Raw genomic sequence first — 23442 nt, 5'->3', positions numbered from 1 at the left:
ATCAAAATATATGATCATACACAGGGAATGTGATCAATATTGACAGTAATATAAGTACAATATTCAATATTAAAAAACAAAAACACAATTTAGACATATAAAACAGTTTCAAGTCAAACTCCTCGTTAAGGCCGAGAGGAGACAGTGTGCTGAGCCTGTAGATCCAGAAAGATTCCCTATGAAGACGTTTCCTCTCGTTGTCCCCTGCGTGACGTCTTGTCCGTTTCTACTCCAGTGTATCTCAGAGAGTTAATAGAATGTCCAGCTTGTACAAAAGGAGCAGCAACCAGATGTTTTGTCTCACCTGTCCGTGTTCACTGATCCGTGTCTTAAGGCTCCTACGGGTTTTCCCTGTCCGTGTTCACTGATCCGTGTCTTAAGGCTCCTACGGGTTTTCCCTGTCCGTGTTCACTGATCCGTGTCTTAAGGCTCCTACGGGTTTTCCCTGTCCGTGTTCACTGATCCGTGTCTTAAGGCTCCTACGGGTTTTCCCTGTCCGTGTTCACTGATCCGTGTCTTAAGGCTCCTACGGGTTTTCCCTGTCCGTGTTCACTGATCCGTGTCTTAAGGCTCCTACGGGTTTTCCCTGTCCGTGTTCACTGATCCGTGTCTTAAGGCTCCTACGGGTTTTCCCTGTCCGTGTTCACTGATCCGTGTCTTAAGGCTCCTACGGGTTTTCCCTGTCCGTGTTCACTGATCCGTGTCTTAAGGCTCCTACGGGTTTTCCCTGTCCGTGTTCACTGATCCGTGTCTTAAGGCTCCTACGGGTTTTCCCTGTCCGTGTTCACTGATCCGTGTCTTAAGGCTCCTACGGGTTTTCCCTGTCCGTGTTCACTGATCCGTGTCTTAAGGCTCCTACGGGTTTTCCCTGTCCGTGTTCACTGATCCGTGTCTTAAGGCTCCTACGGGTTTTCCCTGTCCGTGTTCACTGATCCGTGTCTTAAGGCTCCTACGGGTTTTCCCTGTCCGTGTTCACTGATCCGTGTCTTAAGGCTCCTACGGGTTTTCCCTGTCCGTGTTCACTGATCCGTGTCTTAAGGCTCCTACGGGTTTTCCCTGTCCGTGTTCACTGATCCGTGTCTTAAGGCTCCTACGGGTTTTCCCTGTCCGTGTTCACTGATCCGTGTCTTAAGGCTCCTACGGGTTTTCCCTGTCCGTGTTCACTGATCCGTGTCTTAAGGCTCCTACGGGTTTTCCCTGTCCGTGTTCACTGATCCGTGTCTTAAGGCTCCTACGGGTTTTCCCTGTCCGTGTTCACTGATCCGTGTCTTAAGGCTCCTACGGGTTTTCCCTGTCCGTGTTCACTGATCCGTGTCTTAAGGCTCCTACGGGTTTTCCCTGTCCGTGTTCACTGATCCGTGTCTTAAGGCTCCTACGGGTTTTCCCTGTCCGTGTTCACTGATCCGTGTCTTAAGGCTCCTACGGGTTTTCCCTACGTAAGACCGACCACAAGGACATTTCAACATGTAAATAACATTGGTGGACATGCAAGTAATCAGGCCTTTGATCTTAAATCGTAGTCCTGTGCTGGGGGGTAAATGAGTTGTATTTGTACGTGAAGCTGCATCGAGGACATCGGTCACATTTGTAACTCCCTTCCGGAGCCTCGTCCACGTTTCCCTTTCCTCTGGTGGGTAATCAGATTTAACCACACGGTCTCTCACGTTTGGGGTGTCTTTTAAAGACCATGTGTTGGGGATATTTAAAAATTGGTTTCAATTGTGGGTCAGTATCAATAATGTACCAGTGCTTCCTGTTAATGTCCTTTAATGCCTTCCTCAATGGTGAGTATTGGGTGAAGCATGATGGGAAATGTTCTGCTTTTTCTTTGACTTTTGGTTGAATAACTTTGTTAGTCCTTCAAAACGATTATTGGCATGTTTTACCCAAATTGTCTTTGTACCCCCTTTCCTTAAACCTTTGTGTTGAGGTCCGTGGTCTGTTTCTGATAAGAGGCCTCAGAGCTGCTTATTCTTCTGATACGACTGAATTGACTTCTAGGGAAAATTTTAATAAGTGGACGTGGATGGAAGCTGTCGCCTCTCAGGAGGGTATTCCTGTCCTTAGATTTCCTATGGACCATGATTATATTATATTATATAAAATTATATTCTTGATGTCACCAGTCTATATAGGGATAGGGGGTAAAGGGTAGGGGTAAGGGATAGGGTGTAGAGGGTAGGGGGTAGGGGGTAAGGGATAGGGGGTAGAGGGTAGGGGGTATAGGGTAGAGGGTAGGGGGTAGAGGGTAGGGGGTATAGGGTAGGAGGTAGAGGGTAGGGGGTATAGGGTAGAGGGTAGGGGGTAGAGGGTAGGGGGTATAGGGTAGGAGGTAGAGGGTAGAAGGTAGAGGGTAGGGGGTAAGGGATAGGGGGTATAGGGTAGGGGGTATAGGGTAGGGGGTAGAGGGTAGGGGGTATAGGGTAGGGGGGAGAGGGTAGGGGGTATAGGGTAGGAGGTAGAGGGTAGGGGGTATAGGGTAGGGGGTAGGGGATAGAGGGTAGGGGGTATAGGGTAGAGGGTAGGGGGTAGAGGGTAGGGGGTATAGGGTAGGAGGTAGAGGGTAGGGGGTATAGGGTAGGGGGTAGAGGGTAGGGGGTATAGGGTAGGAGGTAGAGGGTAGGGGGTATAGGGTAGGGGGTAGGGGATAGGGGATAGGGGGTATAGGGGATAGGGGGTATAGGGTAGGGGGTAGAGGGTAGGGGGTAGAGGGTAGGGGGTATAGGGTAGGGGTAGAGGGTAGGAGGTAGAGGGTAGGGGGTATAGGGTAGGGGGTAGGGGATAGAGGGTAGGGGGTATAGGGTAGAGGGTAGGGGGTAGAGGGTAGGGGGTATAGGGTAGGAGGTAGAGGGTAGGGGGTATAGGGTAGGGGGTAAGGGATAGAGGGTAGGGGGTATAGGGTAGAGGGTAGGGGGTAGAGGGTAGGGGGTAGAGGGTAGGAGGTAGAGGGTAGGGGGTATAGGGTAGGGGGTAGAGGGTAGGGGGTATAGGGTAGGGGGTATAGGGTAGGGGGTAGAGGTAGGGGTAGAGGGTAGGGGGTATAGGGTAGGGGGTAAGGGATAGGGGCTAGAGGGTAGGGGGTAGGGGTAAGGGATAGGGTGTAGGGGGTAGAGGGTAGGGGGTAAGGGATAGGGGGTATAGGGAAGGGGATAGGGGGTAGAGGGTAGGGGGTATAGGGTAGTGGGTAGGGGATAGAGGGTAGGGGGTATAGGGTAGAGGGTAGGGGGTATAGGGTAGGGGTATAGGGTATAGGGTAGGAGGTAGAGGGTAGGGGGTATAGGGTAGGGGGTAGAGGGTAGGGGATAGGGGGTAGGGGTTGGGGGTGGGGATAGGGGTAGAGGGTAGGGGGTATAGGGTAGGGGGTAAGGGATAGGGGCTAGAGGGTAGGGGGTAGGGGTAAGGGATAGGGTGTAGGGGGTAGGGGTAAGGGTAGAGGGTAGGGGATAGGGGGTAGAGGGTAGATGGTAGGGGGTAAGGGATAGGGGGTAGAGGGTAGGGGGTAAGGGATAGGGTGTAGAGGGTAGGGGGTAAGGGATAGGGGGTAGAGGGTAGGGGATAGGGGGTAGAGGGTAGGGGGTAAGGGATAGGGTGTATGGGGTAGGGGGTAAGGGATAGGGGGTAGAGGGTAGGGGGTAAGGGATAGGGGGTAGGGGTAAGGGATAGGGTGTAGGGGGTAGAGGGTAGGGGGTAAGGGATAGGGGGTATAGGGTAGGGGATAGGGGGTAGAGGGTAGGGGGTAGGGGGTAAGGGATAGAGGGTAGGGGATAGGGGATAGGGGGTAGAGGGTAGAGGGTAGGGGATAAGGGATAGGGGATAGGGGGTAGAGGGTAGGGGGTATAGGGGATAGGGGGTATAGGGTAGGGGGTAGAGGGTAGGGGGTAGAGGGTAGGGGGTATAGGGTAGGGGTAGAGGGTAGGAGGTAGAGGGTAGGGGGTAGGGGGTAGGGGATAGAGGGTAGGGGGTATAGGGTAGAGGGTAGGGGGTAGAGGGTAGGGGGTATAGGGTAGGAGGTAGAGGGTAGGGGGTATAGGGTAGGGGGTAGAGGGTAGGGGGTATAGGGTAGGGGGTAGAGGGTAGGGGTATAGGGTAGGGGGTAGAGGGTAGGGGGTATAGGGTAGGAGGTAGAGGGTAGGGGGTATAGGGTAGGGGGTAAGGGATAGAGGGTAGGGGGTATAGGGTAGAGGGTAGGGGGTAGAGGGTAGGGGGTATAGGGTAGGAGGTAGAGGGTAGGGGGTATAGGGTAGGGGGTAGAGGGTAGGGGGTATAGGGTAGGGGGTATAGGGTAGGGGGTAGAGGTAGGGGTAGAGGGTAGGGGGTATAGGGTAGGGGGTAAGGGATAGGGGCTAGAGGGTAGGGGGTAGGGGTAAGGGATAGGGTGTAGGGGGTTGAGGGTAGGGGGTAAGGGATAGGGGGTATAGGGAAGGGGATAGGGGGTAGAGGGTAGGGGGTATAGGGTAGGGGGTAGGGGATAGAGGGTAGGGGGTATAGGGTAGAGGGTAGGGGGTATAGGGTAGGGGGTATAGGGTAGGAGGTAGAGGGTAGGGGGTATAGGGTAGGGGGTAGAGGGTAGGGGATAGGGGGTAGGGGTTGGGGGTGGGGATAGGGGTAGAGGGTAGGGGGTATAGGGTAGGGGGTAAGGGATAGGGGCTAGAGGGTAGGGGGTAGGGGTAAGGGATAGGGTGTAGGGGGTAGGGGTAAGGGTAGAGGGTAGGGGATAGGGGGTAGAGGGTAGATGGTAGGGGGTAAGGGATAGGGGGTAGAGGGTAGGGGGTAAGGGATAGGGTGTAGAGGGTAGGGGGTAAGGGATAGGGTGTAGAGGGTAGGGGGTAAGGGATAGGGGGTAGAGGGTAGGGGGTAAGGGATAGGGGGTAGGGGTAAGGGATAGGGTGTAGGGGGTAGAGGGTAGGGGGTAAGGGATAGGGGGTATAGGGTAGGGGATAGGGGGTAGAGGGTAGGGGGTAGGGGGTATGGGATAGAGGGTAGGGGATAGGGGATAGGGGGTAGAGGGTAGAGGGTAGGGGATAGGGGATAGGGGATAGGGGGTAGAGGGTAGGGGATAGGGGGTAGGGGATAGGGGGTAGAGGGTAGGGGGTAGGGGGTAAGGGATAGGGGGTAGAGGGTAGGCGGTAGTGGGTAAGGGATAGGGGGTAGAGGGTAGGGGGTAGGGGGTAGGGGTAAGGGATAGGGGGTAGAGGGTAGAGGGTAGGGGATAGGGGATAGGGGATAGGGGGTAGTGGGTAGGGGGTAGGGGATAGGGGGTAGAGGGTAGGGGGTAGGGGGTAAGGGATAGGGGGTAGAGGGTAGGCGGTAGTGGGTAAGGGATAGGGGGTAGAGGGTAGAGGGTAGGGGATAGGGGATAGGGGGTAGAGGGTAGAGGGTAGGGGATAGGGGATAGGGGATAGGGGATAGGGGGTAGAGGGTAGGGGGTAGGGGGTAGGGGATAGGGGGTATAGGTTTGGGTAGGGAATAGGGGTAGAAGGTAGGGGGTAGGGGGTAGGGTGTAAGGTGTAAGGGATAGGGGGTAGGGGATAGGGGATAGGCTGTAAGGGATAGGGGGTAGAGGGTAGGGGGTAGGGTGTAAGGGATAGGGGGTAGAGGGTAGAGGGTAGGGGGTAGGGGATAGGGTGTAGAGTGTAGGGGGTATAGGGTATAGGGTAGGGGATAGGGGGTAGAGGGTAGGGGGTAGAGGGTAGGGGGTAGAGGGTAGGGGATAAGGGGCAGCTGAAAAGATGAGCTCCTACAAATATTGAAATTTAAATGTTTTTTTAGAGTAAAGTACATCGAAAAAAATCAAAAGAAAACTGCAAACTGAATAGGAGACCAAACAAGCAGCAAACAAAGAAGAAAGGCTTTTGAAAAAGTAACAATTTTTCATAAAATTATACCGTTTTCTTAGCTAGCTAAGTTGTTTACCTGTTGCTAGGCAGTTGCTAGGGACATTCCTGAAAGAAGCTAGCTAGCTAACAAGGAGTGTCTAGTTGGCAGAAGAGAAGAAGGGACAAAGAAGGGACAAAGTGGGACAAAATAAGGACAGAAGAAAAGGGAAAGGGGACATTAAGGTGAAGCAGTCCTCTAAAGACACAAAAGACAATAATACAAGAAACAACACTTCTATTGCCTCTCCCTCTACGATACGCACTTCCGGTTTGGTTTGGAGCGAGTAGTTGCATTCCGCTTTGCTCCACAGGTAGTATTACAGGTAGTATTACATTTCATTTCATTACAGTACAACAGTTTGATTTGTTTGATCTTAGCTGGCTACATAGCCGTCTTTGTATCCAAGATAATTGTGTAGTCTAGAGTAATTGTCGAGGTTACCTAGCCAGTTAGAGGTTACCTAGCCAGCTACACTTTCAAACAAAGTCAACAACGCAGCCACTGCTAGCTAGCCTATTTCACCAGCCAGCAGTACTATATCATTTTAGTCAATAAGATTTTTTGCAACGTAAGCTTAACTTTCTGAACATTCGAGACGTGTAGTCCACTTGTCATTCCAATCTCCTTTGCATTAGCGTAGCCTCTTCTGTAGCCTGTCAACTATGTGTCTGTCTATCCCTGTTCTCTCCTCTCTGCACAGACCATACAAACGCTTCACACCGCGTGGCCGCTGCTACTCTAACCTGGTGGTCCCAGCGCGCACGACCCACGTGGAGTTCCAGGTCTCAGGCAGCCTCTGGAACTGCCGATCTGCGGCCAACAAGGCAGAGTTCATCTCAGCCTATGCTTCCCTCCAGTCCCTCGACTTCTTGGCACTGACGGAAACATGGATTACCACTGATAACACTGCTACTCCTACTGCTCTCTCCTCGTCTGCCCACGTGTTCTCGCACACCCCGAGAGCTTCTGGTCAGCGGGGTGGTGGCACTGGGATCCTCATCTCTCCCAAGTGGACATTCTCTCTTTCTCCCCTGACCCATCTGTCTATCGCCTCCTTTGAATTCCATGCTGTCACAGTTACCAGCCCTTTCAAGCTTAACATCCTTATCATTTATCGCCCTCCAGGTGCCCTTGGAGAGTTCATCAATGAGCTTGACGCCCTGATAAGTTCCTTTCCTGAGGATGGCTCACCTCTCACAGTTCTGGGTGACTTTAACCTCCCCACGTCTACCTTTGACTCATTCCTCTCTGCCTCCTTCTTTCCACTCCTCTCCTCTTTTGACCTCACCCTCTCACCTTCCCCCCCTACTCACAAGGCAGGCAATACGCTTGACCTCATCTTTACTAGATGCTGTTCTTCCACTAATCTCATTGCAACTCCCCTCCAAGTCTCCGACCACTACCTTGTATCCTTTTCCCTCTCGCTCTCATCCAACACTTCCCACACTGCCCCTACTCGGATGGTATCGCGCCGTCCCAACCTTCGCTCTCTCTCCCCCGCTACTCTCTCCTCTTCCATCCTATCATCTCTTCCCTCTGCTCAAACCTTCTCCAACCTATCTCCTGATTCTGCCTCCTCAACCCTCCTCTCCTCCCTTTCTGCATCCTTTGACTCTCTATGTCCCCTATCCTCCAGGCCGGCTCGGTCCTCCCCTCCTGCTCCGTGGCTCGACGACTCATTGCGAGCTCACAGAACAGGGCTCCGGGCAGCCGAGCGGAAATGGAGGAAAACTCGCCTCCCTGCGGACCTGGCATCCTTTCACTCCCTCCTCTCTACATTCTCCTCTTCTGTCTCTGCTGCTAAAGCCAATTTCTACCACTCTAAATTCCAAGCATCTGCCTCTAACCCTAGGAAGCTCTTTGCCACCTTCTCCTCCCTCCTGAATCCTCCTCCCCCTCCTCCCCCTCCTCCCTCTCTGCTGATGACTTCGTCAACCATTTTGAAAAGAAGGTCGACGACATCCGATCCTCGTTTGCTAAGTCAAACGACACCGCTGGTTCTGCTCACACTGCCCTACCCTGTGCTTTGACCTCTTTCTCCCCTCTCTCTCCAGATGAAATCTCGCGTCTTGTGACGGCCGGCCGCCCAACAACCTGCCCGCTTGACCCTATCCCCTCCTCTCTTCTCCAGACCATTTCCGGAGACCTTCTCCCTTACCTCACCTCGCTCATCAACTCATCCTTGACCGCTGGCTACGTCCCTTCCGTCTTCAAGAGAGCGAGAGTTGCACCCCTTCTGAAAAGACCTACACTCGATCCCTCCGATGTCAACAACTACAGACCAGTATCCCTTCTTTCTTTTCTCTCCAAAACTCTTGAACGTGCCGTCCTTGGCCAGCTCTCCTGCTATCTCTCTCAGAATGACCTTCTTGATCCAAATCAGTCAGGTTTCAAGACTAGTCATTCAACTGAGACTGCTCTTCTCTGTGTCACGGAGGCGCTCCGCACTGCTAAAGCTAACTCTCTCTCCTCTGCTCTCATCCTTCTAGACCTATCGGCTGCCTTTGATACTGTGAACCATCAGATCCTCCTCTCCACCCTCTCCGAGCTGGGCATCTCCGGCGCGGCCCACGCTTGGATTGCGTCCTACCTGACAGGTCGCTCCTACCAGGTGGCGTGGCGAGAATCTGTCTCCGCACCATGTGCTCTCACCACTGGTGTCCCCCAGGGCTCTGTTCTAGGCCCTCTCCTATTCTCGCTATACACCAAGTCACTTGGCTCTGTCATATCCTCACATGGTCTCTCCTATCATTGCTATGCAGACGACACACAATTAATCTTCTCCTTTCCCCCTTCTGATAACCAGGTGGTGAATCGCATCTCTGCATGTCTGGCAGACATATCAGTGTGGATGACGGATCACCACCTCAAGCTGAACCTCGGCAAGACGGAGCTGCTCTTCTTCCCGGGGAAGGACTGCCCGTTCCATGATCTCGCCATCACGGTTGACAACTCCATTGTGTCCTCCTCCCAGAGTGCTAAGAACCTTGGCGTGATCCTGGACAACACCCTGTCGTTCTCAACTAACATCAAGGCGGTGACCCGTTCCTGTAGGTTCATGCTCTACAACATTCGCAGAGTACGACCCTGCCTCACGCAGGAAGCGGCGCAGGTCCTAATCCAGGCACTTGTCATCTCCCGTCTGGATTACTGCAACTCGCTGTTGGCTGGGCTCCCTGCCTGTGCCATTAAACCCCTACAACTCATCCAGAACGCCGCAGCCCGTCTGGTGTTCAACTTTCCCAAGTTCTCTCACGTCACCCCGCTCCTCCGCTCTCTCCACTGGCTTCCAGTTGAAGCTCGCATCCGCTACAAGACCATGGTGCTTGCCTACGGAGCTGTGAGGGGAACGGCACCTCCGTACCTTCAGGCTCTGATCAGGCCCTACACCCAAACAAGGGCACTGCGTTCATCCACCTCTGGCCTGCTCGCCTCCCTACCTCTGAGGAAGTACAGTTCCCGCTCAGCCCAGTCAAAACTGTTCGCTGCTCTGGCACCCCAATGGTGGAACAAACTCCCTCACGACGCCAGGTCAGCGGAGTCAATCACCACCTTCCGGAGACACCTGAAACCCCACCTCTTTAAGGAATACCTAGGATAGGATAAAGTAATCCTTCTAACCCCCCCCCCTTAAAAGAGTTAGATGCACTATTGTAAAGTGGTTGTTCCACTGGATATCATAAGGTGAATGCACCAATTTGTAAGTCGCTCTGGATAAGAGCGTCTGCTAAATGACTTAAATGTAAATGTAATGTAAATGGGTAGAGGGTAGGGGGTAGAGGCTAGGGGGTAGGGTGTATGGGGTAGAAGGTAGGGGATAAGGGATAGGGGGTAGGGGATAGGGGGTAGAGGGTAGGGGGTAGGGTGTATGGGGTAGAAGGTAGGGGATAAGGGATAGGGGGTAGGGGATAGGGGGTAGAGGGTAAGGGGATAGGGGTTAGAGGGTAGGGGGTAGAGGGTAGGGGATAGGGGTTAGAGGGTAAGGGGTAGGGAATAGGGGGTAGAGGGTAGGGGGTAGAGGGTAGGGGATAGGGGTTAGAGGGTAAGGAATAGGGGGTAGAGGGTAGAGGGTATGGGGTATGGTAATTATGCCTAACTTTTTCACTGATCATTATTCAGGATTCATTCAGGATTATCCATAATCAGGGTAACATCCACATTAATGTAGTCTTTAGAAACATATTATATACTTATTTACTATAAAAGTGACTCCAAAATGACACAATACATTATATAGCATTGACTTCTATTGGCCACAAGATAATCTGTGCTAGGAATATGGGACCAACTACTACACGTTGGACTACTTTAATAAACATAGAAGAGAATTTGTCCCAATACTTTGGTCCCCTAAAATGGGGGACTATGTGGAGCTCACTGTAGATTCTGACCTAATACCTATACCTCTATCCCCCCTGTAGACCAGTACATTATAATGGGGGCCCAGAGAGATGCGTGGGGGCCGGGGGCGGTGAAGGCCGGGGTTGGAACAGCCATACTACTGGAGCTGGCTCGGACCTTCAGCACCATGGTGCAGAACGGTACGAACCACAACACAACCATAACATAACCACAACACAACCACAACCACAATATAACCACAAAACAACCATAACACAACCACAATATAACCATAACACAACCACAACACAACCACAACCACAATATAACCACAAAACAACCATAACACAACCACAATATAACCATAACACAACCACAACCACAACCACAATATAACCACAACATAACCACAATATAACCATAACACAACAACAATATAACCACAATATAACCATAACACAACCACAACACAACCACAAAATAACCACAACACAACCACAATATAACCACAACACAACCACAATATAACCACAACACAACCACAACACAACCACAAAACAACCACAACACAAACACAACCACAATATAACTACAATATAACCATAACACAACCACAAAAACAACATAGCCACAACACAACCACAATATAACCTCAAAACAACCATAACACAAACACAAACACAATATAACCACAACACAACTACAATATAACCACAAAACAACCATAACACAAACAAAACCACAATATAACCACAACACAACCATAACACAAACACAACCACAATATAACCACAACACAACCATACCACAAACACAACCACAATATAACCATAACACAACCACAACATAACCACAACCATAATACAAACACATTATAACCACAACACAACCATAACACAACCACAACCACAATATAACCACAACATAACCATAACACAACCACAATACAACCACAACCACAACACAACCACAACACAACCACAACATAACCACAACATAACCATAACACAACCACAATATAACCACACCACAACCACAATATAACCACAACATAACCATAACACAACCACAATATAACCACAACATAACCATAACACAACCACAATATAACCACAACACAACCACAATATAACCACAACACAACCACAATATAACCACAACATAACCATAACACAACCACAACATAACCATAACACAACCACAATATAACCATAACACAACCACAATATAACCATAACACAACCACAATATAACCATAACACAACCACAATATAACCACAAAACAACCACAATATAACCACAACACAACCACAATATAACCACCATATAACCATAACACAACCACAATATAACCACAATATAAGCACAATACAACCACAAAATAACCACACAACAACCATAACACAAACACAACCACAATATAACCATAACACAACCATAACCATAACACAACCACAATATAACCACAATATAACCAGAACACAACCGCAATATAACCACAATATAACCACAACACAACCACAATATAACCACAATATAACCACAACACAACCACAACCACAATATAACCACAATATAACCATAACACACCCACAATATAACCACAACACAACCATAACACAACCATAACCACAATATAACCACAACACAACCACAATATAACCACAACACAACCATAACACAAACACAACCACAATATAACCGCAATATAACCACAAAACAACCACAACACAAACACAACCACAAGATAACCATAACACAAAATAACCACAATATAACCACAACACAACCACAATATAACCATAATACAGCCACAATATAACCACCATATAACCATAACACAACCACAACAAAACCACAACATAACCACAATATAACCACGACACAACCACAACACAACCTCAACACAACCATATTGTAACCTCAACACAACCACAATATAACTACGACACAACCACAAAACAACCACAAAACAACCACAACACAAACACAACCACAATATAACCATAACACAACCACAATATAACTACAATATAACCATAACACAACCACAAAAACAACATAGCCACAACACAACCACAATATAACCTCAAAACAACCATAACACAAACACAACCACAATATAACCACAACACAACCACAATATAACCACAAAACAATCATAACACAAACAAAACCACAATATAACCACAACACAACCATAACACAACACAACCACAATATAACCACAACACAACCATAACACAAACACAACCACAATATAACCGCAATATAACCACAAAACAACCACAACACAAACACAACCACAAGATAAGCATAACACAAAATAACCACAATATAACCACAACACAACCACAATATAACCATAATACAGCCACAATATAACCACCATATAACCATAACACAACCACAATATAACCACAACATAACCACAATATAACCACGACACAACCACAACACAACCTCAACACAACCACATTTTAACCTCAACACAACCACAATATAACTACGACACAACCACAAAACAACCACAACACAAACACAACCACAATATAACCATAACACAACCACAATATAACTACAATATAACCATAACACAACCACAAAAACAACATAGCCACAACACAACCACAATATAACCTCAAAACAACCATAACACAAACACAACCACAATATAACCACAACACAACCACAATATAACCACAAAACAATCATAACACAAACAAAACCACAATATAACCACAACACAACCATAACACAAACACAACCACAATATAACCACAACACAACCATACCACAAACACAACCACAATATAACCATAACACAACCACAACATAACCACAACCATAATACAAACACAACACAACCATAACACAACCACAACCACAATATAACCACAACATAACCATAACACAACCACAATACAACCACAACCACAACACAACCACAACATAACCACAACCATAACACAAACACAATATAACCACAACATAACCATAACACAACCACAATATAACCACACCACAACACAACCACAACCACAATATAACCACAACATAACCATAACACAACCACAATATAACCACAACTTAACCATAACACAACCACAATATAACCACAACACAACCACAATATAACCACAACACAACCACAATATAACCACAACACAACCACAATATAACCACAACACAACCACAATATAACCACAACATAACCATAACACAACCACAATATAACCACAAAACAACCACAATATAACCATAACACAACCACAATATAACCATAACACAACCACAATATAACCACAAAACAACCACAATATAACCACAACACAACCACAATATAACCATAACACAACCACAATATAACCACCATATAACCATTACACAACCCCAATATAACCACAATATAAGCACAATACAACCACAAAATAACCACAACACAACCATAACACAAACACAACCACAATATAACCATAACACAACCATAACCATAACACAACCACAATATAACCACCATATAACCATAACACAACCACAATATAACCACAATATAACCACAATATAACCAGAACACAACCGCAATATAACCACAACACAACCACAATATAACCACAACACAACCACAACCACAATATAACCACAATATAACCATAAGACACCCACAATATAACCACAACACAACCATAACACAACCATAACCACAATATAACCACAACACAACCACAATATAACCATAACACAACCACAATATAACCACAACACAACCATAACACAAACACAACCACAATATAACTGCAATATAACCACAAAACAACCACAACACAAACACAACCACAAGATAACCATAACACAAAATAACCACAATATAACCACAACACAACCACAATATAACCATAATACAGCCACAATATAACCACCATATAACCATAACACAACCACAACAAAACCACAACATAACCACAATATAACCACTACACAACCACAACACAACCTCAACACAACCACAATGTAACCTCAACACAACCACAATGTAACCTCAACACAACCACAATATAACTACGACACAACCACAATATAACCACAACACAACCACAATATAACCTCTGTGTGTGTGCTAGGGTTTTACCCCAGGAGGAGTCTGTTGTTTGTCAGTTGGGACGCTGGAGACTTTGGGAACGTTGGTGCCACAGAGTGGTTGGAGGTTGGTACTGACTCCTCTCTCTCTCTTCTTCTCTACCTCTATCCCTCTCTTTAGGGCTGTCCCTCTCTTTAGGGCTGTCCCTATCCCTCTCTTTAGGGCTGTCCCTATCCCTCTCTTTAGGGCTGTCCCTCTCTTTAGGGCTGTCCCTCTCTTTAGGGCTGCCCCTATCCCTCTCTTTAGGGCTGTCCCTCTCTTTAGGGCTGTCCCTATCCCTATCTTTAGGGCTGTCCCTCTCTTTAGGGCTGTCCCTCTCTTTAGGGCTGTCCTTATCCCTCTCTTTAGGGCTGTCCTTATCCCTCTCTTTAGGGCTGTCCCTATCCCTCTCTTTAGGGCTGTCCCTCTCTTTAGGGCTGTCCCTCTCTTTAGGGCTGTCCCTCTCTTTAGGGCTGTCCCTATCCCTCTCTTTAGGGCTGTCCCTCTCTTTAGGGCTGTCCCTATCCCTCTCTTTAGGGCTGTCCCTCTCTTTAGGGCTGTCCCTATCCCTCTCTTTAGGGCTGTCCCTCTCTTTAGGGCTGTCCCTATCCCTCTCTTTAGGGCTGTCCCTCTCTTTAGGGCTGTCCCTATCCCTCTCTTTAGGGCTGTCCCTCTCCTATTCCAAGTCCAGCACTGATAAGAAGTAATCAGGTAGGCCTATTTTATGACTTTTCCACTGGATCAGACATGACATTTTTACCTTTCATGCTGAGTGGTTATCGAAAGGGAGAGAGGTAAATAACAGCACGATATCTAAGGAAGTCTCAAGCTATTTTTTACATGTAATTTATTTTTACCTTTTATTTAACGAGGCAAGTCAGTTTAAGAACAAATTCTTATTTTCAATGACGGCCTAAGAACAGTGGGTTAACTGCCTTGTTCAGGGGCAGCACGACAGATTTTTACCTTGTCAGCTCTGTGATTCTACCTTGCAACCTTTTGGTTACTAGTCCAACGCTTTAACCACTAGGCTACCAGCCGCCCCTATTGCTCACCTTGCTCGCCTGAGGTAGAGTATCTCATGATAAGCTGTAGACCACAGTACCTACCGAGAGAGTTTTCATCTGTATTCTCCGTAGCTGTTAACATACCACCACAGTCAGAGGCTGGCACTAAGACAGCATTGAATGAGCTGTATTCCGCCTTAGGCAAACAAGAAAATGCTCATCCAGAGGTGGGGACTTTAATGCAGGGAAACTTAAATCCGTTTGACCAAATTTCTACCAGCATGTTAAATGTGCAACCAGAGGGGAAAAAGAACTCTGGACCACCTTTACTCCACACACAGAGACGAGTACAAAGCTCTCCATCAATAAAAAGTGGTCATATGAAGCAGATGCTAAGCTACAGGACTGTTTTGTAGCACAGACTGGAATATGTTCAGGGATTCCTCCGATGGTATTGAGGAGGACACCACATCAGTCACTGGCTTCATCAATAAGTGCATCGATGACGTTGTCTCCACAGCGACCGTACGTACGTACCACAACCAGAAGCCATGGATTACAAACAGACAAAGCAGACAAAGCGTCAATACAGGACTAAGATCGAATTACCGGCTCCGACGCTCGTCTTATGGAGCATCGTCGGATGGGGCAGGGCTTGCAAACCATTACATACTATAAAGGGTAGTACAGCCGAGAGCTTCCCAGTGACACAAGCCTACCAGATGAGCTAAACTACTTCTATGCTCGCTTCGAGGCAAATAACACTGAAACATGCATGAGAGCACCAGCTGTTCCGGACAACTGTGTGATCACGCTCTCCGCAGCCGATGTGAGTAAGACCTTTAAACAGGTCACCATTCACAAGGCTGCAGGTCCAGACTGATTACCAGGACGTGTACTCCGAGCATGCGCTGAACATCTGTCAACTGTGTTCACTGACATTTTCAACCTCTCCCTGTCTGAGTCTGTAATACCAACATGTTTTAAGCAGAGCACCATAGTGCCTTCAAAGTAGTCACCCTTTGCCTTGATGACAGTTTTGCACACTCTTGGTATTCTCTCAACCAGCTTCACCTGGAATGCTTTTCCAACAGTCTTGGAGTGCCTGTTGGCTGATTTTCTTTATTTCTGTGTTCCGACTCATCTCAAATCATCTCAAATGGGTTGAGGTCGGGTGATTGTGGAGGCCAGGTCATCTGATGCAGCACTCCATCACTCTCCTTCTTGGTCAAATAGCCCTTACACAGCCTGGAGATGTGTTGGGTCATTGTCCTGTTGAAAAACAAATGATAGTCCCACTAAGCCCAAACCAGATGGGATATCGCTGCAGAATGCTGTGGTAGCCATGCTGGTTAAGTGTGCCTTGAATTCTTTTTATTTTTTACCCCTTTTTCTCCCCAATTTTGTGGTATCCAATTGGTCGTTACACTCTTGTCCCATCACTGCAACTCCCATATGGACTTGGGAGAGGCGAAGGTCGAGAGCCGTGCGTCCTCCGAAACACATCCCAGCCAAGCCGCACTGCTTCTTGACACCGCTTAACCCGGAAGCCAGCTGCACCAATGTGTCGGAGACAACACTGTACACCTGGCGACTGTGTCAGAGTGTATTGCGCGCCGCCCACTACAGGAGTCGCTAGTGCGCGATGGGACAGGAACATCCCTGCCGCCCTAACCCGGAAAACGCAGGGCCAGCTGCGACAGAGCCTGGACTCAAACCAGGATCTCTAGTGGCAGGATCTCTCCTTAGACCACTGCGCCACTCGGGAGGTTGTGTGCCTTGAATTCTAAATAAATCACAGACAGTGTCACCAGCAAAGCACCCCCACACCATCACACCTCCTCCTCCATGCTTCATGGTGGGAACCACACATGCAAAGATCATCCGTTCATCTACTCTGCGTCTGACAAAGACACGGCGGTTGAAACCCAAAACTCAAATTTGGACTCATCAGACCAAAGGACAGATTTCCACAGATCTAACGGTCTAATGTCCATTGCTCGTGTTTCTTGGCCCAAGCAAGTCTCTTCTTCTTATTGGTGTCCTTTAGTAGTGGTTGCTTTGCAGCAATTCAACCATGAAGGCCTGAGTCACACAGTCTCCTCTGAACAGTTGATGTTGAGATGTGTCTGTTACTTGAACTCTGTGAAGCATTTATTTGGGCTGCAATTTCTGAGGCTGGTAACTCTAATGAACTTATCCTCTACAGCAGAGGTAACTCTGAGTCTTCCTTTCCTGTGGCGGTCTTCATGAGAGCCAGTTTCATCATAGCGCTTGATGATTTTTGCGACTGCACTTGAAGAAACTTTCAAAGTTCTTGTCTTAAAGTAATTGATGGACTGTCGTTTCTTTTTTGCTTAGTTGAGCTGTTAGCAATGTAATGTTATTATTCAATAACACTCCAAAGCAAATCCGGGGGAGAAAAATAGGTTGATTCAGAGAGGACAAATCCTAGATGTAATGCTGGGAGGTAGATGTTCAGTCTCCTGTCCTCAGCTTTTCTCCACTGAACAAAGGAACAGGATGCCTTTTATAACCCTCCACCCTAGCCTTGGGTTGACCAATCAGAAGTCCTTGCAGTACAACAAGTATCCTGCCCCCGACTCAATGTACAGACCAATGAAAATGTGGCCCACGTCGCTCTGAGTTCAGGAATGACATTCCACAGATTCTAACAGATGTTGAACTGAAACCTAACTCCTATTTACTATTAGTACTCTAGTTATTAGTCATCTCATCCTCTGCATTGTGTATTTATCTTCAAAATATTCTTATAATATGGACTTGGTCTTTTACCAAATCTTCTATATACCACCCTTACCTTGTCACAACACAACTGATTGGCTCAAATGCATTAAGAAGGAAAGAAATTCCACAAATTACCTTTTAACAAGGCACACCTGTTAATTGATATGCATTCCAGGGGATTTCCTCATGAAGCTGGTTGAGAGAATGCCAAGAGTGTGCAAAGTTGTCATCAAGGCAAAGGGGGGGTCATTTTGGAGAATCTCAAATATAAAATATAGTTTGATTTGTTTCACATTTTTTTGGTTACTACAAGATTCCATATGTCTTCATTACTATTCTACATGGTAGAAAATTGTAAAAATAAAGAAAAACCCTTGAATGAGTAGGTGTGTCCAAACTTTTGACTGGTACTGTATATATTTGTTACTGCTCAACTTAAACAATCTTGGTCGACCAATAGCCTAACGACCAAACAATCGACCAGTCGACTAATTGAGGTCAGCCCCATCTCTCTCTACCTCTATCACACCCTCTCTCTTGCTCTCTCACTCTGCCTCTCGCTCTCTCTCTCTCTCTCTCTCTCTCTCTCTCTCTCTCTCTCTCTCTCTCTCTCTCTCTACCTCTATCACACCCTCTCTCTCTCACTCTGCCTCTCGCTCTCTCTCTCTCTCTCTCTCTCTCTCTCTCTCTCACTCTGCCTCTCGCTCTCTCTCTCTCTCTCTCTCACTCTTTCTCTCTCTCTCTCTCTCTCTACCTCTATCACACTCTCTCTCTCTCTCTCTCTCTCTCTCTCTCTCTCTCTCTCTCTCTTTCTCTCTTTCTCTCTTTCTCTCTCGTGCTCTCCCTCTGTCTGTCCTTGTATTATCCTGAACCTCTCTTACCTCTCTTGTGGTTGCCAGGGTTACCTGTCCATGCTACACCTGAAGGCTGTGGCGTACTTCAGTCTGGACCAGGCGGTTATGGGTAAAACAAAGAGCCACAGCATGACATTGTTACAATGTTGAACATATGATGTGAAATATACACTGAACAACAATATAAACTCAACATGTGAAGCGTTGGTCCCATGTTTCATGATCTGAAATAAAAAAATCACAGAAATGTTCCATTTTCACAAAAAGCTTATTTCTCTAAAATGTTTTCCACAAATTTCTTTACATCATTGTTAGTGAGCATGTCTCCTTTGCAAAGATAATCCATCCATGATTAAACGGCATGATCATTACACAGGTGCACCTTGTGCTGGGGACAATAAAAGGCCACTCTAAAATGTGCAGTTTTGTCATACAACACAATGCCACAGATCAAGATTTTAGGGAACGTGCAATTGGCATGCTGACTGCAGGAATGTCCACCAGAGCATTGCATTTTAATTTCTCAACCACAAGCTACCTCCAATGTCGTTTTAGAGAATTTAGCAGTGTGTCCTCACAGCCCCAGACTACGGGTAACCACACCAGCCCAGGACCTCCACATCCAGTTTCTTCACCTGCTGGATCGTCTGAGGGGGCGGGGCATTTCTGCCTATAATAAAGCCCTTTTGTAGGGAAAAACTCATTCTGATTGGCTGGGCATACCTTTATTTAACTAGGCAAGGCAGTTAAGAACAAATTCCTATTTACAATGACGGCCTACTCCGGCCAAACCTGGACGACACTGGGCCAATTTACAATGACAGCCTACCCCGGCCAAACCTGGACGACACTGGGCCAATTTACAATGACAGCCTACCCCGGCCAAACCTGGACGACACTGGGCCAATTTACAATGACAGCCTACCCCGGCCAAACCTGGACGACACTGGGCCAATTTACAATGACAGCCTACCCCGGCCAAACCTGGACGACACTGGGCCAATTTACAATGACAGCCTACCCCGGCCAAACCTGGACGACACTGGGCCAATTTACAATGACGGCCTACACCGGCCAAACCTCGGACAACACTGGGCCAATTGTGTGCCGCCCTATGGGACTCCCAATCATGGCCGTCTGTGATACAGTCTGGAATCGAACCAGGCTCTGCAGTGACGCCTCTAGCACTGAGATGCGGTCCCTTAGACCGCTGCGCCACTCGGTACCTGTCTATATAAGTTGCCAGTGCATGTCAGATCAAAAACCCCCGAGGCGTCGCCATATATGAACTGTAACTCAGTCAAATTGTTGCGTTTATATTTTTGTTTAGTATATACAATGTTAAATATATACAATGTTAAATATATACAATGTTAAATATATACAATGTTAAATACACTGCTCAAAAAAATAAAGGGAACACTTAAACAACACAATGTAACTCCAAGTCAATCACACTTCTGTGAAATCAAACTGTCCACTTAGGAAGCAACACTGATTGACAATAAATTTCACATGCTGTTGTGCAAATGGAATAGACAAAAGGTGGAAATTATAGGCAATTAGCAAGACACCCCCAAAAAAGGAGTGATTCTGCAGGTGGTGACCACAGACCACTTCTCAGTTCCTATGCTTCCTGGCTGATGTTTTATTCACTTTTGAATGCTGGCGGTGCTCTCACTCTAGTGGTAGCATGAGACGGAGTCTACAACCCACACAAGTGGCTCAGGTAGTGCAGTTCATCCAGGATGGCACATCAATGCGAGCTGTGGCAAAAAGGTTTGCTGTGTCTGTCAGCGTAGTGTCCAGAGCATGGAGGCGCTACCAGGAGACAGGCCAGTACATCAGGAGACGTGGAGGAGGCCGTAGGAGGGCAACAACCCAGCAGCAGGACCGCTACCTCCGCCTTTGTGCCAGGAGGTGCACTGCCAGCGCCCTGCAAAATGACCTCCAGCAGGCCACAAATGTGCATGTGTCTGCTCAAACGGTCAGAAACAGACTCCATGAGGGTGGTATGAGGGCCCGACGTCCACAGGTGGGGGTTGTGCTTACAGCCCAACACCGTGCAGGACGTTTGGCATTTGCCAGAGAACACCAAGATTGGCAAATTCGCCACTGGTGCCCTGTGCTCTTCACAGATGAAAGCAGGTTCACACTGAGCACATGTGACAGACGTGATAGAGTCTGGAGACGCCGTGGAGAACGTTCTGCTGCCTGCAACATCCTCCAGCATGACCGGTTTGGCGGTGGGTCAGTCATGGTGTGGGGTGGCATTTCTTTGTGGGGCCGCACAGCCCTCCATGTGCTCGCCAGAGGTAGCCTGACTGCCATTAGGTACCGAGATGAGATCCTCAGACCCCTTGTGAGACCATATGCTGACACATGCACATTTGTGGCCTGCTGGAGGTCATTTTGCAGGGCGCTGGCAGTGCACCTCCTTGCACAAAGGCGGAGGTAGCGGTCCTGCTGCTGGGTTGTTGCCCTCCTACGGCTTCCTCCACGTCTCCTGATGTACTGGCCTGTCTCCTGGTAGCGCCTCCATGCTCTGGACACTACGCTGACAGACACAGCAAACCTTTTTGCCACAGCTCGCATTGATGTGCCATCCTTGATGAACTGCACTACCTGAGCCACTTGTGTGGGTTGTAGACTCCGTCTCATGCTACCACTAGAGTGAGAGCACCGCCAACATTCAAAAGTGACCAAAACATCAGCCAGGAAGCATAGGAACTGAGAAGTGGTCTGTGGTCACCACCTGCAGAATCACTCCTTTTTTTGGGGTGTCTTGCTAATTGCCTATAATTTCCACCTTTTGTCTATTCCATTTGCACAACAGCATGTGAAATGTATTGTCAATCAGTGTTGCTTCCTAAGTGGACAGTTTGATTTCACAGAAGTGTGATTGACTTGGAGTTACATTGTGTTGTTTAAGTGTTCCCTTTATTTTTTTGAGCAGTGTATATACGATGTTAAATATATACGATGTTAAATATATACGATGTTAAATATATACAATGTTAAATATATACGATGTTAAATATATACGATGTTAAATATATACGATGTTAAATATATACGATGTTAAATATATACGATGTTAAATATATACGATGTTAAATATATACGATGTTAAATATATACGATGTTAAATACACACGATGTTAAATACACACGATGTTAAATACACACGATGTTAAATACACACGATGTTAAATACACACGATGTTAAATACACACGATGTTAAATACACACGATGTTAAATACACACGATGTTAAATACACACAATGTTAAATACACACAATATTAAATACACACAATGTTAAATATCTGATGTTAAATATATACGATGTTAAATATATACAATGTTAAATATATACGATGTTAAATATATACGATGTTAAATATATACGATGTTAAATATATACGATGTTAAATACACACAATGTTAAATACACACAATATTAAATACACACAATGTTAAATATATCTGATGTTAAATATATCTGATGTTAAATATATACGATGTTAAATATATACGATGTTAAATATATACAATGTTAAATATATACAATGTTAAATATATACAATGTTAAATATATACAATGTTAAATATATACGATGTTAAATATATACGATGTTAAATATATACGATGTTAAATATATACGATGTTAAATATATACGATGTTAAATATATACGATGTTAAATATATACGATGTTAAATATACACAATGTTAAATATTTAGAGCCCCCATTACTTTTTATACATTTTGTTTTACGTTACAGCCTTATTATAAAATGGATTAAATAGTTCCCCCCCCCTCATCAATCTACACACAATACCCCATAATGACGAAGGAAAAACAGATTTTTATAAATTTTTCCAAATGTATAAAAATAAAACTTATAAAATGAAATATCACATTTACATAAGTATTCAGACCCTTTACTCAGTACTTTGTTGAAGCACCTTTGGCAGTGATTACAGCCCCGAGTCTTCTTGGGTATGACGCTACAAGCTTGGCACACCTGTATTTGGGGAGTTTCTCCCATTCTTCTCTGCAGATCCTCTCAAGCTCTGTCAGGTTGGATGGGGAGCGTTGCTGCACAGTTATTTTCATGTCTCTCCAGATGAAAACGTAGCATACTGAAGTCAACTCGTGAGATCTTGTTGTGTGGATGCCAGATGCATCATTTACACCTTAGTTGGGGAAACCACCGGAATCAAGTCTGGACTCTGTAATCGCTGCCAAAGGTGCTTCAACAAAGTACTGAGTAAAGGGTCTGAATACTTATTTAAATGTTCTATTTCAGTTTTTTATATTTTATAAATTTGCTACAATTTCGAAAACCATTTTTTTCTTTGTCATTATGGGGTATTGTGATGTCATTATGGGGTATTGTGTTGTCATTATGGGGTATTGTGATGTCATTATGGGGTATTGTGATGTCATTATGGGGTATTGTGTGTAGATGGATGAGCAGAAAAAAACAAAT

At 46.5% G+C, this 23442-nt stretch overlaps 1 protein-coding gene across 5 annotated transcripts in view; it reads left to right on the top strand.

The window, feature by feature from the left end:
- Positions 1 to 23442, top strand: part of tfr2 (transferrin receptor 2) — a 93125-nt gene that overhangs the window by 51582 nt on the left and 18101 nt on the right. For all 5 annotated transcript variants that reach the window (XM_071334241.1, XM_071334238.1, XM_071334239.1 and 2 more), the window contains 3 exons: positions 10299 to 10418; positions 14340 to 14422; positions 18990 to 19053. In XM_071334241.1, the coding sequence (XP_071190342.1) occupies positions 10299 to 10418; positions 14340 to 14422; positions 18990 to 19053 (267 nt within the window). The remainder of the gene's footprint in view (positions 1 to 10298; positions 10419 to 14339; positions 14423 to 18989; positions 19054 to 23442) is intronic.

The sequence above is a fragment of the Salvelinus alpinus genome, chromosome 11 (genome assembly GCF_045679555.1).
Source record: "Salvelinus alpinus chromosome 11, SLU_Salpinus.1, whole genome shotgun sequence".
Lineage (NCBI taxonomy): Eukaryota > Metazoa > Chordata > Actinopteri > Salmoniformes > Salmonidae > Salvelinus > Salvelinus alpinus.
The sequence above is the reverse complement of the archived record's forward strand: the minus strand, read 5'-3'. Positions and strand labels throughout refer to the sequence as shown.